Source organism: Scomber japonicus, chromosome 15, assembly GCF_027409825.1.
Source record: "Scomber japonicus isolate fScoJap1 chromosome 15, fScoJap1.pri, whole genome shotgun sequence".
NCBI lineage: Eukaryota > Metazoa > Chordata > Actinopteri > Scombriformes > Scombridae > Scomber > Scomber japonicus.
Genome location: NC_070592.1, coordinates 3,190,544 through 3,205,380, shown reverse-complemented (window position 1 = coordinate 3,205,380; position 14,837 = coordinate 3,190,544). Strand labels below are relative to the sequence as shown.

At 39.4% G+C, this 14,837-nt stretch overlaps 1 protein-coding gene across 1 annotated transcript in view; it reads right to left on the bottom strand.

Moving 5' to 3' along the window:
• The window catches only part of LOC128374357 (tumor necrosis factor receptor superfamily member 11B-like), a 49,826-nt gene extending 44,006 nt beyond the window's left edge, over positions 1 to 5,820 (bottom strand). Inside the window, exons 1-4 of the mRNA XM_053334652.1 lie at positions 5,801 to 5,820; positions 5,243 to 5,630; positions 1,812 to 1,994; positions 395 to 1,215 (exon numbers count right to left, since the gene is read on the bottom strand). Coding sequence (XP_053190627.1) covers positions 908 to 1,215; positions 1,812 to 1,994; positions 5,243 to 5,630 — 879 coding nt within the window. The 5' untranslated portion in view covers positions 5,801 to 5,820 and the 3' untranslated portion in view covers positions 395 to 907. The remainder of the gene's footprint in view (positions 1 to 394; positions 1,216 to 1,811; positions 1,995 to 5,242; positions 5,631 to 5,800) is intronic.
• Between the last annotated feature and the right edge of the window lie 9,017 nt (positions 5,821 to 14,837).

Sequence of the window (14,837 nt, the reverse complement as noted above, 5' to 3'; positions counted from 1 at the left end):
TAGACACTGTTTTGTTGAGTGGAAACAAAAACTGCAATAAAGACAATGAAGAAGAAAAATCTTGTGACAACACACATGTGAATCATTACTATCATTATTTTGGGCGTTGATGGGAGTCACACACAGACTGTTTTTAAATTAGATTAAAAAAAAAACTCTTATATTTGCAATCACTTTTATTTTATTATCATTCAAAGCAGCCATACATGATTGTCCTTTATACACTATGTATAAAAATAAAGAATACCAGACTCTATTGCCCTGTTGGCAAAACTTAACTAAATATGAATAGCAATTAATTAATATTTCATTTACATATTGAACTACTACACAACGGTAAAACTATGTAATTTAACTGCAGACATAAGAAGAGGTAGATGTACTGTAGGCCAACCTTTACATTTCTTTAATATTTTAAGTGTCATCAACACAGGTGCTCTCTCTGTTTTTGTGTGTGTTGGATTACAATCCTGATCAATTTAAGGCACAACGTAGTATCTTAGCAGTAAATTTGTACCTTAAATTACAATCAGGTACCAAAAGGTGTATATTGTATCTCATAAATGCAGCTTTGATGATGCATCTGTGAGAAAGGTACAAAAACATTTGGCAGTGAACGGAACAGAATTTGGTATTATCACCTGACATCCAAAACATGTTGCCTTGCACAGTTTGTCACATTCATTACTGTATTTATTTTCATAAGGGACAAAAATGTATTGTAACACAAAGAGTTGTAATGTAATAAAGACAAGTAAACTAACTCCTAACTAAGTGGTATTCTGGTTTAAGTAATGCAGAGAGTACTAAGGCCTGTTGGCTTACTGGCAGTGCATCTTAAATTTTTGAGCTATGCTGAATCACTAAAGCACTTTGGTGCATATATTGAGACATTTTCATCCTCAGCCTACTCTGTCACCTCATTCTCACTCGCAGATATCCCCTTCAGATGAGAGTCGATTCGCTGCAGCTTATTCTGGAGTTTCTCACCGACATGAGCTGCTTGGATCACATTGAGTACCGCTGGAAGGTCTCGAAGCTGCTTGACCGTGGCAGAGGCCAGCCATGTGTTGATCTGTGCCAGAGAATCTGAGTCGCTCAGACAGGAAGGTCTCCCATTGTTGAGTTTGTACACGAGCTGACAAAGACGCCTGGGATTCATCTTCTGGTGGACGAAGAAATTTGGAAGGATTTCTTTCAGGTACTCGGCTCCATCTGCAACAAATAAAGAAGGTCATTAATGAGCGGCTCATGAGGAGACATGAAAGAGTATTGCCTGAGAAACAAGTCCTCCACATGATGAGAGTAATTCCTGTTTTACCAGATGTAGAAACTGAAAATAAAAACAGCCAATACTCATACATCAGAGCCAAATGAACATGGGAGTTTTGGTGCCTTCCAATTTAAATAAAATGAAATGAAAAAAGCAATTCATTTCAATCGATTGGCCGCTGACTTTCAAATCTCGGACAACAGAATAAAGGAGTTTAAATCAGAACCAATGGATCTGTAGCAAGATTCAACTCTGAAATATCCAGAAACTTGACATTTAAACTTGATGTTAAAAGAAAAACAAAGTTGAGCACTAACAAATCATCGTGTCAGAAAGCTACAGTATAGTGAGCTGATCGTACCATCAACTAATGCAACCACGTGTTTATTTTTGACATTGAGTGAATCTAATGAATCAGTGGTGGCCTTTAAGTTTGCAAACTGATGTTGCTTCTTTGTAAAATCTATGTCAGAAACCACATATGAGGTTTTAGAAAATCACATGAGTCTTTCCACCGTTCTTAATAAACTGATCTTACCTTTTGATTTGGCCTCTTCACTGCTCGCACACACGCTGTTGTGCCAGATGCAGCCCTTCAGCACCAGCTTCAGCCCTGCAGCTTCACAGTTCTGATGCTGCATGCAGCTCTGCTGATTAGAGGCGATGTCGGAGAAGGTCCCGTCCGGACAGGTCTGGCACACCGTGTCCTCAGTGGCTGTACCTGGAGGAGACGGGCAGATTGGTTTTAGTTAACCTGATTAGACACAGTGACTGCCTCTCACTTTGATAATCATCTTCCAGTCATGCTCTGATTGAAAAGAGATGTATGAGAAACTACACACTAAACAATCTGACCACATACAGTAACAAGAAATGAAAAAGCTCTTTGTCCAGTTTAAGAGTAAAGTATTAAAACATAAGAAGCCACTTGAGCATTGAAGTTCATTCTCCTAACAAGCTTTTTATGGAGCATTTAACCACATTTCACAGTTTTCACCAGCAATGTGAACAGGCTCAAACGACAGCTGACACACACAGACTGGTTGAAAGCTCAGAAAGGAAACAAGTGGACTAGAAAACTATTTCCCTGCCTTGCATCACGCTCTCCTGAATCTGCAGGAAACTAAAGTTGAATTTCTGTCTAAAAATGTTGCTGATGCTGAGATGGGCTCGTTTTTATTGCTGTGTAGGCATCATACTGGTTAACAACATGTAGTTACCACCTTTGTCCTGAGTGGGGCAGTATATATCAGTTTAAAACATGCCAGGACTTATTCCCTCTCAGCTGAACGTGGTTACAGGCACTTGTTGCTGATGTTGCTCAACTCATCACGGTACTTCTCTGAAAACGTGCCACCACTTTTTAAAATGATCATAAATCAATAACAATCAATGAGTTTTAACAGGATCACAGTTTTAATCCAGTGATGGGACCAAAACACAACTATAGAGTATACAATAAGACAGGCCTGTTAAATATAACGATCTAAAAATGAAACAGAAATTACATTCTCAAAACTCTAAGATCATTTGGCAGAACAGTCTTACAGTTCAGCACAACAACATAGTTCACTTGCAAAAGCTCATATCTCTCCCAAAACTGTTCACTCATGCTTCAATGCTAAATTCCTTTCCCATATAAATAGTCAGTGCCACCAAAAGGCAAAAGATCCTTCTCAATTGCTTTGGCTCATTTCTTGAAACAGACTGGACGTTCTCAACACTCTTAGTGCTTGGTGCTTAAATAACCTGGATGGTTCAGCACAACAGCATGGTTCACCTCCAAAAGCTCATATCTCTCCCAAAACAGTTCACTCATGTGTCAAAACTACATTTCTTTCTCATATAAACAGTCAGTGCCCCCAAAATGCATTGTCCCTTTGGCATTGTGTGAGCACTGCAAGTCAAAATGGTTAGATGTTTTGTCACTATGGCAGAGGACCATTGAAATATCCCTTATGTCCACCTCTCAGTCTTAGCACAGTCCTTCATTCACAATGATTACTGTACTAGTTGTTTTGTCTAGCTAACAGAACACAATTGTGTATAAAACTGAAAAAAAGAAGAAAAAATAGGACTTTACGGTACGAGTACCCTCCAAGGTTTGACTTCACACATTGCACTCATACTGCCAAGGAAATTGTAACCATTTTTATTCACACATAAAGTAACTTCCATACATCAGAGTTAAAAGAAAATGTATACAGCACAATATACTGCAATATAAACACACACACACAAAAAACAAGGAAAATGATATGTAGCCTACAGTGCTGTAAATAAAGCCGGAGATTCAAAACTAACATTTCTTCACTGGTCGCTGTCCTCACCCTCCCTCTCCTGGTCATCATCCTCACCCTCCTGGCCATCCACATGCTGCTGTCTGTCTGGCCACAGATTCTTGTCCACATCACAGTGTATATTCTCCCTTGCGATGCAACGAGGGAAGAAACAGCGTGCATGTCGCAACCATCCCCTGCACTGATCTCCTGTAATATCATCACATGCAGCGTCCATTGCATGGAGCAAGGACCTCTGATTTTGAGTCTGATGCTTATACACTCTCCACCTCCAAGCGGAGAAAAACTCCTCAATAGGATTGAGGAAAGGAGAGTAAGGTGGTAGGAACACCATGACCATCCTTGGATGAGTAGTGAACCAGGCTCTGATGAGCGGGCCACGGTGGAAATTCACATTGTCCCACACAATTACATACTTTGGTAGGTGAGGCCCTACGAGACCTCTCTCATTTTCAGGGATCAAATCAGAACCGATGGTTGATAACATGGTCTATAAGTGTGGCCCGAATTTCATCTGGAACAGCATGGTGTCTTCTTGCTCCTCGACCTCTTCCCCCTATTCTACCACCACGCACCCTTACTCTTCCTCCTCTTCTTCTTCTTCCTCTTCCTCGAGCAGGCAGTTGCCCTTGTTCATTTACTTGGCCAGGTGCCTCCATGTTCACAAATTGTACTAGTCCTGGTCAAGCTCTATATATACGTGTTTGGCAGCATTCACAATCATGGACAGCACCTGACAGGTAACTAAACATATTGTTTGATTGGTCATCTGAGATGTGTGAAACTCCTCCTTCCTTAGTCAAGTTCTATTTTCACCTGACTGTCAATTAATCAATTTATCAAATGTTCCAAGAGATTCATATATGATATTCATGGTATTAGGTTCTTGACTTATTTTGACAATTGAACAGACTATTTTGCATGTGATGACTTATAGAATGAAATGATGCTGACATGTTTTGGAGAGAACAACCATTAGACTGAGAATCAATCAATCAGTTTAGATCAACAGGATCTACTCACTTGGAAATTGTGCTAAATGTAGGCTAACTGTGCTAACTGTAGGCTACCTGTACTTAATCATTTGCAAAGATGTACAAAAACATTTGCAAAGTGATGAAATCAATGAGAAATACAATTCTGTTGTGAACAATTTCAAAGTAGTTTGGAGGTTTGTCCATGTTGTTTTGAGAATATAATTTCTGTTTCAAGAAATGAGCCAAACCAATGGGAAAAAAACTGTAATACAGTATGCAGAGAGTGGCAACACACTGTGAGTATTATGCTGACTCATGACTGTCAAACTGGTTTAGAAGAAACGTTGTTCTGACATGTGTGAAAGCTGGAGCCCATGTGGTTCACAGCTGTCATCTCCACTACTGATCTGTCAAACACATAAATACAGACTTGCAAAACAATATGGCTACTTAAAAAATCACTAATCTGTTAGTTACTGGTTTGAATTAGAGATATCTAACACTATGCTGACCTCTGATTACTGATCTCTCCTTCATAGATAGACAGACAGACAGATAGACAGACAGATAGATGGACAGATAGATAGATAGATAGATAGACAAACAGATGGACAGATGGATAGATGGATAGATAGATAGATAGATAGATAGATAGATAGATAAATAGATAGATGACAGGAACAGCATCTTACCATTGGCGAGCACTCCTTCTCCTACCGGACATTGGCTGTGACGCATACACATGCCGTGCATGTTGTAGTATCCTTGTCTGCACTCACACTGGACGTCACGGTCCGCCGTGCACGCACTCGTCGCCACCTGGTTGAAGTCGCACTTGCTGCACCGGAGACACTTGCCGATGTGATTCCATTGTGCCGTGAACGAGCCGGTGGGGCATGGCATGCACACGCTCTTCTGCGTCGCGGTGCAACGAGACCGCAAAAACTGTCCCGGTGGGCAGCGGTCACATTCCAGCTGTCTGCCGGTGCGGTCCGTGTATGTGAACGTCTCATGAACATTGTTATCCGAAGAACAGTGTATAACCTGCAGCGGCAGCACGGCGAGGAGGAGTATGAACATCTGGAAGGAAAGAACATGTGGAGGATGTTACGGAAGAACCTGGAGGAGGAACGACGAACGACGTTTTAATAGTTTTCCAAAAGTTTCCAGTTAAAAATCACACTGAAGTTTTCCATCCTGCATGAAGAGCTCCACAAAAACAAAAAAACGGTAATAAAACACAAACTCACATCGACACACTGTACACATGTTAATCCCCAGCACGCAGAAAGATGCGTTTAGATATTTAAAAAAACTAAATATCAATAAATAATAATAATAATATGAGAGGAATGTGAACGGCTCCCTCTCAGTTTCCCTACAGACAAGTTTGCAGAGTGAAGCCTCGACATGTTCGGGCTTCCACTGCGCTCTCTATCTCCACCCACCATGGTAATGTTGTCCAGTTGTTGTCAGTTCTCACCCAGTCTGTCGGAGTCTGGAGGATACTTGGGTAAAGTTAGAAAGAGATTGGCAGATTCGAACTTCAGCAATCAATAGCTCATAAACGAAACATTGTTAAAACATAAAAAATGCCTCTTTCCTATCGTGGTAAGGTAGACTATTGACTACAAACTCATTTTCGCCAAAACGAGTCGTCCTCCAGGCTGCAGGAAATGTATTGTTCTCTACGCGCTGAGGACGGAGAGGCGAGCGCTTAGGGACCGTCTACAAAGTGCAGTACCAAAGCGAAAAATATTGAATGTCTCCACTTTTATTCACTGTAGTCTCACCTAATTCACTCCACACACCAACGGTCACCTGATAATCACACTACAAAAGTTATTTCATAAAAAATCTTTTCGCATCCTTTCTGCAATTTGCTCCCCACTGCCTTGCTGGTATCCGTCTGTTTCATACTGTATGCTTTATTTCAGCTGGCCTATGCGATACTCTGACTTAACCATAAATATCAAACCAACTAAGGTAAATGTCAGATAAACACATGTTAAAATATATATTAATAATTTTTCCTCAAGCTATTTTTTTATATTCAAAGTCAAATGTTATCCACCAATAAGAAAATATAGTAGACCTAAGGAGAACACCAATGCCCATGTTGCAAATACTTAAATTCAAATATATACCCTGTAAATAACAGTGTATATCAATGCACATGATTTAGTTTATTAATATAACATGATTTTCTTATTTTTGCATAAAAAGCACAGAAGGTATTTTATTTTGTAATAGAGACTTTTATTTTTGAAACTTCCGGCGGAAGAAAAACAATGCGCTTTGCGCCAATACAGGCTGTGTCTCAATTTGGACCCAACTGCGAGGCTGCATCCTCGAAGGACGCGGCCTTTGCGGCCTTCGAAGGATGCAGCCTTGAGGAACTTCCGAAGGACGCATCAACCGTTGTGAAATGAGACGGTCTAGCCTTCGAGGCATTTCCTGGTTGCGTCACCAGCTGTTCCCTCCCATAAGACGAGAAAGACGCCACGACCGAAAAGACGGTGAAAAAGCTGACAAAATTATAAGAGAGAAGAAAGGAGAAGAATAAAGGAAAGGAGAAGAAAGAAGGAAAACACACAAGAAAGAAAGAAAGAAAGAAGAAGAAAGAAGGAAAACACACAAGAAAGAAAGAAAGAAGGAAAACACACAAGAGAAAGAATAATAAAATAATCTGTAAATAGTTATTTCTGATGTAATTTTTGTAAATAGTGAAATGTTTCATCACTTGATAATAAAAGAAAATATTTAATCCCTTGTTCTTCCTGAACAGTAGCACTTTATGCCGTTTGTTAACCCTGTTATAAATTGTACTGAAGTTGTAAATACTAAATGGAATAGACAACGTGTAACAATGAACAATATTTTTTATTTAATAACAACATAAAACATCAAAATCTTCACAATCAAATAAAAAATAAAGAAAAATCATAAATAAACACAGTTCATAAATAAAATCAAATTAAACACATCTATATAGATGTATATTTATTTTTCTATTACTTTTTCCAGGAGAGAGAAGAGCCTCTCCATCCTGTCTTTCCCCTCCTGCTCCCTCCTCTCCTCTGCCTCATTTTGCCTTCTCATGTCCTCCTTTATGAGGTCAAGGAGGTCATCCTCCCTCCTCCTCTTCCTCCTGGGCCCTGGCTGGTCCTCCTCCTCCTCCTCCTCCTCCTCTTCACTCTCCTGCTCACCCACTGCGGCACTTGGCCCTGGTGTGTCCTCACGGATGGAGGCAATGAGGACAGGGGGGGGCAATAGATGGCCTCTGCCCCAGTACCTCATCCATGAGGACAAACCACGGCCAAGTGCCAGCAGTGGGCTTGCCGCTGGCCCCCTCCCCTGTCCCTGGATATTTGCAATCCTAAGGCAGCGGAAATCAATCATGTCAGCAATTTTCAGCAAAAGTATTTAGTAACAGTAAAACTAATCCAAACCATAGGCTACCTACTTTTTTTTTTTTTTTTTTTTTAAATTGTCCCATTTTTTTTTGGCCTGGTAGGGCTGGACCTTCCCCTCCAGCCCAATCTTTTCCAGTATTGCTCTAAACACAGAGGGAAGCAAGAGAAAAGGTAAACACAAGATCACATCAACACAGGGATGCAAAGATGTACAAAAATGGACATCAGTGAATAGATGGTCATTTCCCCTCTTTGTTTAATCAGAAGCTCGGTTTGCTCCTTGCTCCCTAAAACAAAAATAAAACAAAATGTAATATAAAACATGTTTTTTTACTATGTCAACAGACAAAAGGGTTCTAATATAGCAAAAAATTATCATAATAATGATAATAATGAAGTATAACATTATATAATAGTGATAATCCCAAACGTAGCTCTTTATCAAAATCTAAATTTGTTCATCTTAGTCCATTTATGTATATATATATATATATATATATATATATATATATATATATATATATATATATATATATATAAGATATAAGTCAAGTAATAAAATATAAGTAATTAGTAAAAGTATAAGTAGTAATAAGTAAAAATAATTAAATAAAACAAACCAATACTTACACTTGAATGAAAAGTCTTCACCTGTTGGTGTCGCCATTGTTGTGTTTTCGCGGCACTGAACAGCGCCGCGCAAAGGATCTTGGGATTTGGGAGGCCGCGAAGGATAGTAGCATGCATCCTCGAAAAAGAGGGAAAAGAAGGACGCATTTCAAGGCTGCATTTGAAGGAGTCTTCGAATTGGGACAGCCTTCGCGCGGTGTTGTGACGTAATCGGCCTCGAAATGCGTCCTTCGAGGATGCAGCCTCGCAATTTGGACCAAATTGGGACACAGCCACAGTCTACCTAACCCGCCAGAAACGAGTGAGAAACTTATGAGAACTGTCATCAAATAAGCTAAAAATGCCGCTGCAATTACTACAGAGATGTCCACACACAAATAAGGATTTAGCACCTCAGTTGGAGAGAGAACAAGGTACATTTTTATGACTTTTCTTTGAAGTTTAAATGTTAAACGGCCGCTAGCATAAATACTATAATTGTAACAAGGATTCAAGGCCAGTTTGTTTTGTTAACATGTATTATGCACTTTGAGTTCCTACATATGTAAATGTGCTGTCATTTGTGATTGTGTATATTAGTGCATAAGAAAGCATTTAAAGGACATTCAAGCTGTTTTCTTTAACAGAAATATCGTTGTAAATGCGTAGTGAATTCATGTTTATTTTTGTTTCACTCAGCTCTTACGGTGTGGAATGGATTTGAATAAATTCACGAAACATCAGTCAAAGAGTCCGACCATCTTCTTTCTGGGGATGCTACATACCCAGTGTTTCAGACAATACTGTAAAAGGAGCTCACACCTGAGTCAGAGTCCTTTGAAAAGCTTAATAAATGGGTAGATTGCCATCACCTATCAAATAATGAAAAACTATGTACAGATGTTTCAGTTGTGCAAATTTAGCAGCACAGCTTATTTGTTTGTATTGCATGGCCTCACTTCAAGATTATTTTGACTTTGGTCATCCTACATCCTGTATAATATTAACGCTATTGACGATTTTTCGCAATAAAATTCCCCAAAAATAAACAAACACATTTTTCTGAAATAACTGTTGTAGTATGATTATCAGGTGACCCTTGTTGTGTAGCATGATTTTGGTGTGTATACATATCAGAACACAGAGACTGGCGGACACAAATGCAGGCAGGCAGAATCAGTTCTCAAGTATGTTTATTTAGTCCAAGAGTCAGAAACCAGGAAGTCCAAAATCACAGGGCAGAAGTACAAAATCTCTAGGCAAAAACTGGTGAATAACACTAGGAATCTAAACTTGGAATAACGCTGGAACTCTGACAGCAAACTGACAAGACGATCTGGCACTGACACACAGGGGAGCACTGGTTATATATATGATTTTGGTGAGTATACAGTGTATAATAATACCGCTATTGACGATTGTTCACAATAAAATTCCCCAAAAATATGCAAAAAATGTTTTTTTCATGAAATAACTGTTGTAGTATAATTATCAGGAGACCCTTGTTGTGTGGAGTGAATATAGTGAAGACTACTGTGTATAATATTCATGCTATTGAAGGGAAATCAATGGAACGACAGCACATGACAGTGATAATATTGAATTATTATACACAAGCACATTTTGCAACAATAACTGTTGTAGTGTGATTATCAGGTGACCGTTGGTATTTGGAGTGAATTTGGTGAGACTACATTGAATGAAAGTGGAGATAATGAATATTTTTCGCTTTGGTACTGCACTTTGTAGACGATCCTTAAGCGCTCGCCTCTCCGTCCTCAGCGCATAGAGAGCAATGTATTTCCTGCAGCCTGGAGGACGACTAGTTTGGGCGAAAATGAGTTTGTAGTCAATCAATCTCAATCAATCTTTATTTGTATAGCGCCAAATCACAACAAAGTTATCTCAAAGCTCTTTACACATAGAGCAGGTTCTAAACCGAACTCTTCAGGTTTTAACTTTAAAGAGACCCAACATTCCCACATGAGACACAGTGGAGAGAAAAAACTCCCTTTTAACAGGAAGAACCCTCAGAACCAGACTATGGAGTGGGCGGACATCTGCCTCGATCGGTTGGGGTTGAGAGGAGAGAAAGGAAGGATAGAGGAAGGAGAGGAGAGGAAGGATAGAGGAGAGAAGCACAATGAAAATCAACAATGAAGCTAGAAGGTCCAGGACTGGAATCCGTCATCCGGACGGATATATATATATATATATATATATATATATAATATATATATATATATATATATATATATATATATATAGTACCAATCATTTGGTCACATTGTTTTTATCAGTTAAGAGAATGGGACGGTTGTCTTTGGACACTTTTGACTGGTACAGTAGTTGATTAAGGTTGAGTGAGGATTTAGGTCCTCTCCAAACATTTGTATTTTTATTACAACAATTAAAAACTAATTATTTGTGACTGATCTGCTTATTCCACAAATAAAAACTTAACAGACCTTGTTAGAACTGACAAAAACCGACTGACTGGTGAAGCTCAAACATGCAAATCAGATAAGAAGAAAGAAGAATGTGCATTTTTTTGTGTAGGGAGATTTTAAGATATATAGCTGCTGCTCAACTTGGTTTAATTTCACAGCTGTGGTAGTTTGATATTATAGTTTGCAGAACTACTAAAATACAGACTTTGGTGACTCCTAGTCAAAGTTATAAAAACACTCACCACCTTAAAAAGAAGGATTCACACAGTCAGGAGCCCAATTTAACATGAAGTGTGTTTATCTTGCTGTAATGATTCCTCCTGTTCATACTGACCACTAAATCCTTCATAATACACTTTTGGTACTTTTCCACTTATACAGATCCAGCACGACTCACCTCGACTCAGCTCGGTTCCAGGAACGACCATTTCCATTACAAAGAAGTACCTCCTCAACGTGAGCGGGGTGGTCATAGCACGACTCCGTTAAACTACTGTGACTTCGTTTTATATGTGACACAAACACATAAACAATGGAGGACATGGAGGCGATGCTGTACCTGCTGCTGTATGTGGCTTTCTGTCACACACAAAGCAACAAAATTGACTGTGGACTAAATCTACAGTCCTCCTTCTGTGGAAACATGGATTTAAAAGTTGATCTGAAGCTAATATGAAGCTTCAGCGTCCAAATGAGTCAAATCTTCATCTTCTATGTTTCAACGTTACAGTGTTTTTAGTAGCAAAGTCTTTTTGTTACTATACTTCCACCACAGCTCAACAGGAAACACTAAGAGGGAATCTGATGCTAAAAAGACTGATACTACAAAAACTACTACTACTACTACTATTACTACTACTATTACTACTACTACTACTAAACGTACTACTCCTCCGTGTACTGTCCCATCCAAATGTGTCAGATATGAATTAACTCACACTGCTGAAGCTCAATAGAAGCTGTTCAGAGACTTTATAATGACTATGAGGACACACTGTGGATTTAGTCCTCCATTACTTTACATTAAAGCACATTAGAAGCAGATCTTTTAATAGTCAGTATGAACAGGAGGAATGATTACAGAGAGGAAAAACCTGACTGCTGCTTTAACCACTTAACGCACGCTGTTCCGTCTATGGGACGGGACGGATGTTAGGAGGTAGCCACAAGTTCTTCTGGATGTTTTAAACACCAACCCTTAAACATATATACTCATGCCGTACATCGTTGGAAAGCTTAGATTGTCCTGAGTCCTCATTCAAGACCACTCACGACTTCTATGGTTGCTCACAGCCGTAATAGTATTAGCTCGGCTAGCCCCTCAGCTAAGTAAGAAAAGCTATAATGCCTACATACCTTCAAAGCCTTCCCTTTATCCACAACGATCATCTTATGACTCAGGACTTTCTGTACAGCTCGCCAAATATCCATTCTGCTGAAATATGAAATCCGTTTCCATAAAACCGAAATACTTTCCTCAATATGTCAACATGTATTTAGTCCAACACGTAACGTGATAACACAAATAACAAACCATATGCGGTCCGTTTACGTCATTTCCTGACCTGCACGTCCATCTCAGAGTACACGTGACTAGATGTTTACGACCGTGAGCCTCTCCTGCTTCTGACGACACCACACACAAGCCAATCAGTGTTTAGGATTAGGCAGTACATGTCTCCAAAGCCAATGAGGACATGTGACCGACAACAATGACGACATGTCACTCTTTGTCAGTAAGTCACAGAATCACACAGACACTTTTACAAGAATCCTGAGAGTGTTTCCTTTCCAATGATACCAGACACATCTCTGAGTCTCAAACTATGTGGGATCTGTGATGCTCACAACTTGGGCATGTCGTTTAGGCTAACAGCATAAAAAACAGGGGCGTGTGTTAAGTGGTTAATGTGTGTGTCATGTGAGAGTGTGGAGTCCAAAATAACACCCAGATTGCGCACCTCTGAGGACAGCGAGATGCAGTAATGCAGTATTCCTGACACATTATATATTTTAGATGAATAATGGCTGAAAGTTCAGTGAGGTAGTTACAGGCGCTCAGGATATAAAGCTGCTACTTCAAATCAGATGAAGAACACATTTTTAACCATTAATTATTTTAAAACATCTGGATCACAACTGTATCTGTTTATTTAGCCCACTGCAATAGATATTTGTGTAGGTAAGTAAGTAATTCTAATTGTAGGTCACCTTAACAACACCAAAAATAAAAAGACTCCCACCCATCCGGTCAGGAAAGGGTGAGGAGAGAAAACGAGGCCGGAAATCTTGATTACAGCAAAACAAATCAAAAGGTGAAGAAAGACATGGGCAGAAAGGGAGTTTGAGTAAATTTCTGACTGAGGAAAGAAATGAAATATGACTTGATTGAGTCAAAGCAGTTGAGATTTCAAACTCAGAGACAGAAAGAAGTGATTTTCTAATGTATTATCTTGTCTGTAAAATGTATTGTAGACCAGTGTTGAACTTAAGCAGCACTAAACCTGAACAATCTGACTGAGGGGTAAAGCTGTTATACCATTTCTCAAAAACATAATTGGTGTGAGTGAATATCTGGGTTAAAAATAATAAAGTGTTGAGGTCTGCTGTAACACGAGGCACATTAGTGAAAGTCAGTCAGTAGATTAACATAAATACTGCATAGGCTAAGGAGAATTCACCCAAGTACTGACACATTTTATTGTGTGTTGATAACTTATAAGTACATGCCTGCATTAATGTAGGCTTCCTGTTCCACCACTGTACTACAGGGGTCGTCGATTAGGCTCAACCATGGGCCAGTTTTTCAGGATTTGTCACTGGGGGTGCTGTTAAATGGAAACACGAGTCTCTATCCTTTGTTTACTTATTTGTAACTGAGATAAAGGAGTACTGACACATTTTATTGTGTGTTGATAACTTATGGAGCTTTTCCACTACACAGCTCCAGCACGACTCGACTCGACTCGACTCTGGGGTTTTTTGCGTCTCCACTAGGGATAGTACCTGGTACGGGCTGCTTTTTTAGTACCTGCTCTGCTGAGGTTCCAAGCGAGCCGAGCCGATACTAAATGTGATGTCAACAGACTGCCGGCCGCTGATTGGTCAGAAGAGTTATGAGGTGTCCCACACAAGAAGCAAACCTGGCATTTTTAAATACTGGCAACAGTGTTACAGCCATACGGCTCGATTTTCTTGCTTTGGGTGTGACAGAAAGACACATACAGCAGCCAGTACAGTACAAGTATAAGTGCATGCCTGCATAAATGTAGGCTTCCTGTTCCACCACTGTACTACTGGGCTCTGCGATTAGGCTCAACCATGGGCCAGTTTTTCAGGATTTTTCACTGGGGGTGCCGTTAAATGGAAACACGAGCCTCTATCCTTTGTTTACTTATTTGTAACCGAGATAAAGGAGGTACATCTTACTTTAATACTAAACAGTAAGGCATGAATATACAGTATGTTCTGTGTTCCACTTCAAGACTAGAGACACACTTTCTTTATAAACTACACATGATAAACAGTTTATTTATGGTTGACTGAAAGTGCTGTTGTTGTTGTTGCCAGTAAAAAATGGGATGAACATTTCATTCCTGTTAGACTGCCAACTATTTGTGTTTGTGAAGAAAAAATCTCTTCAAATGCTCAAATAGGCCAAAGTTGTGGAATTAAAACAGTGCAAGAATTCACAACTTAAAACTTCAGGGCACCAAATATTAGTATTACTGTGTTTTACCTCCTCAAGCCTCTAAAAAGGATTCAAATAAAATAAAATAAGCCCTCTTTCTAGTCAATGAATTGATTAGTTA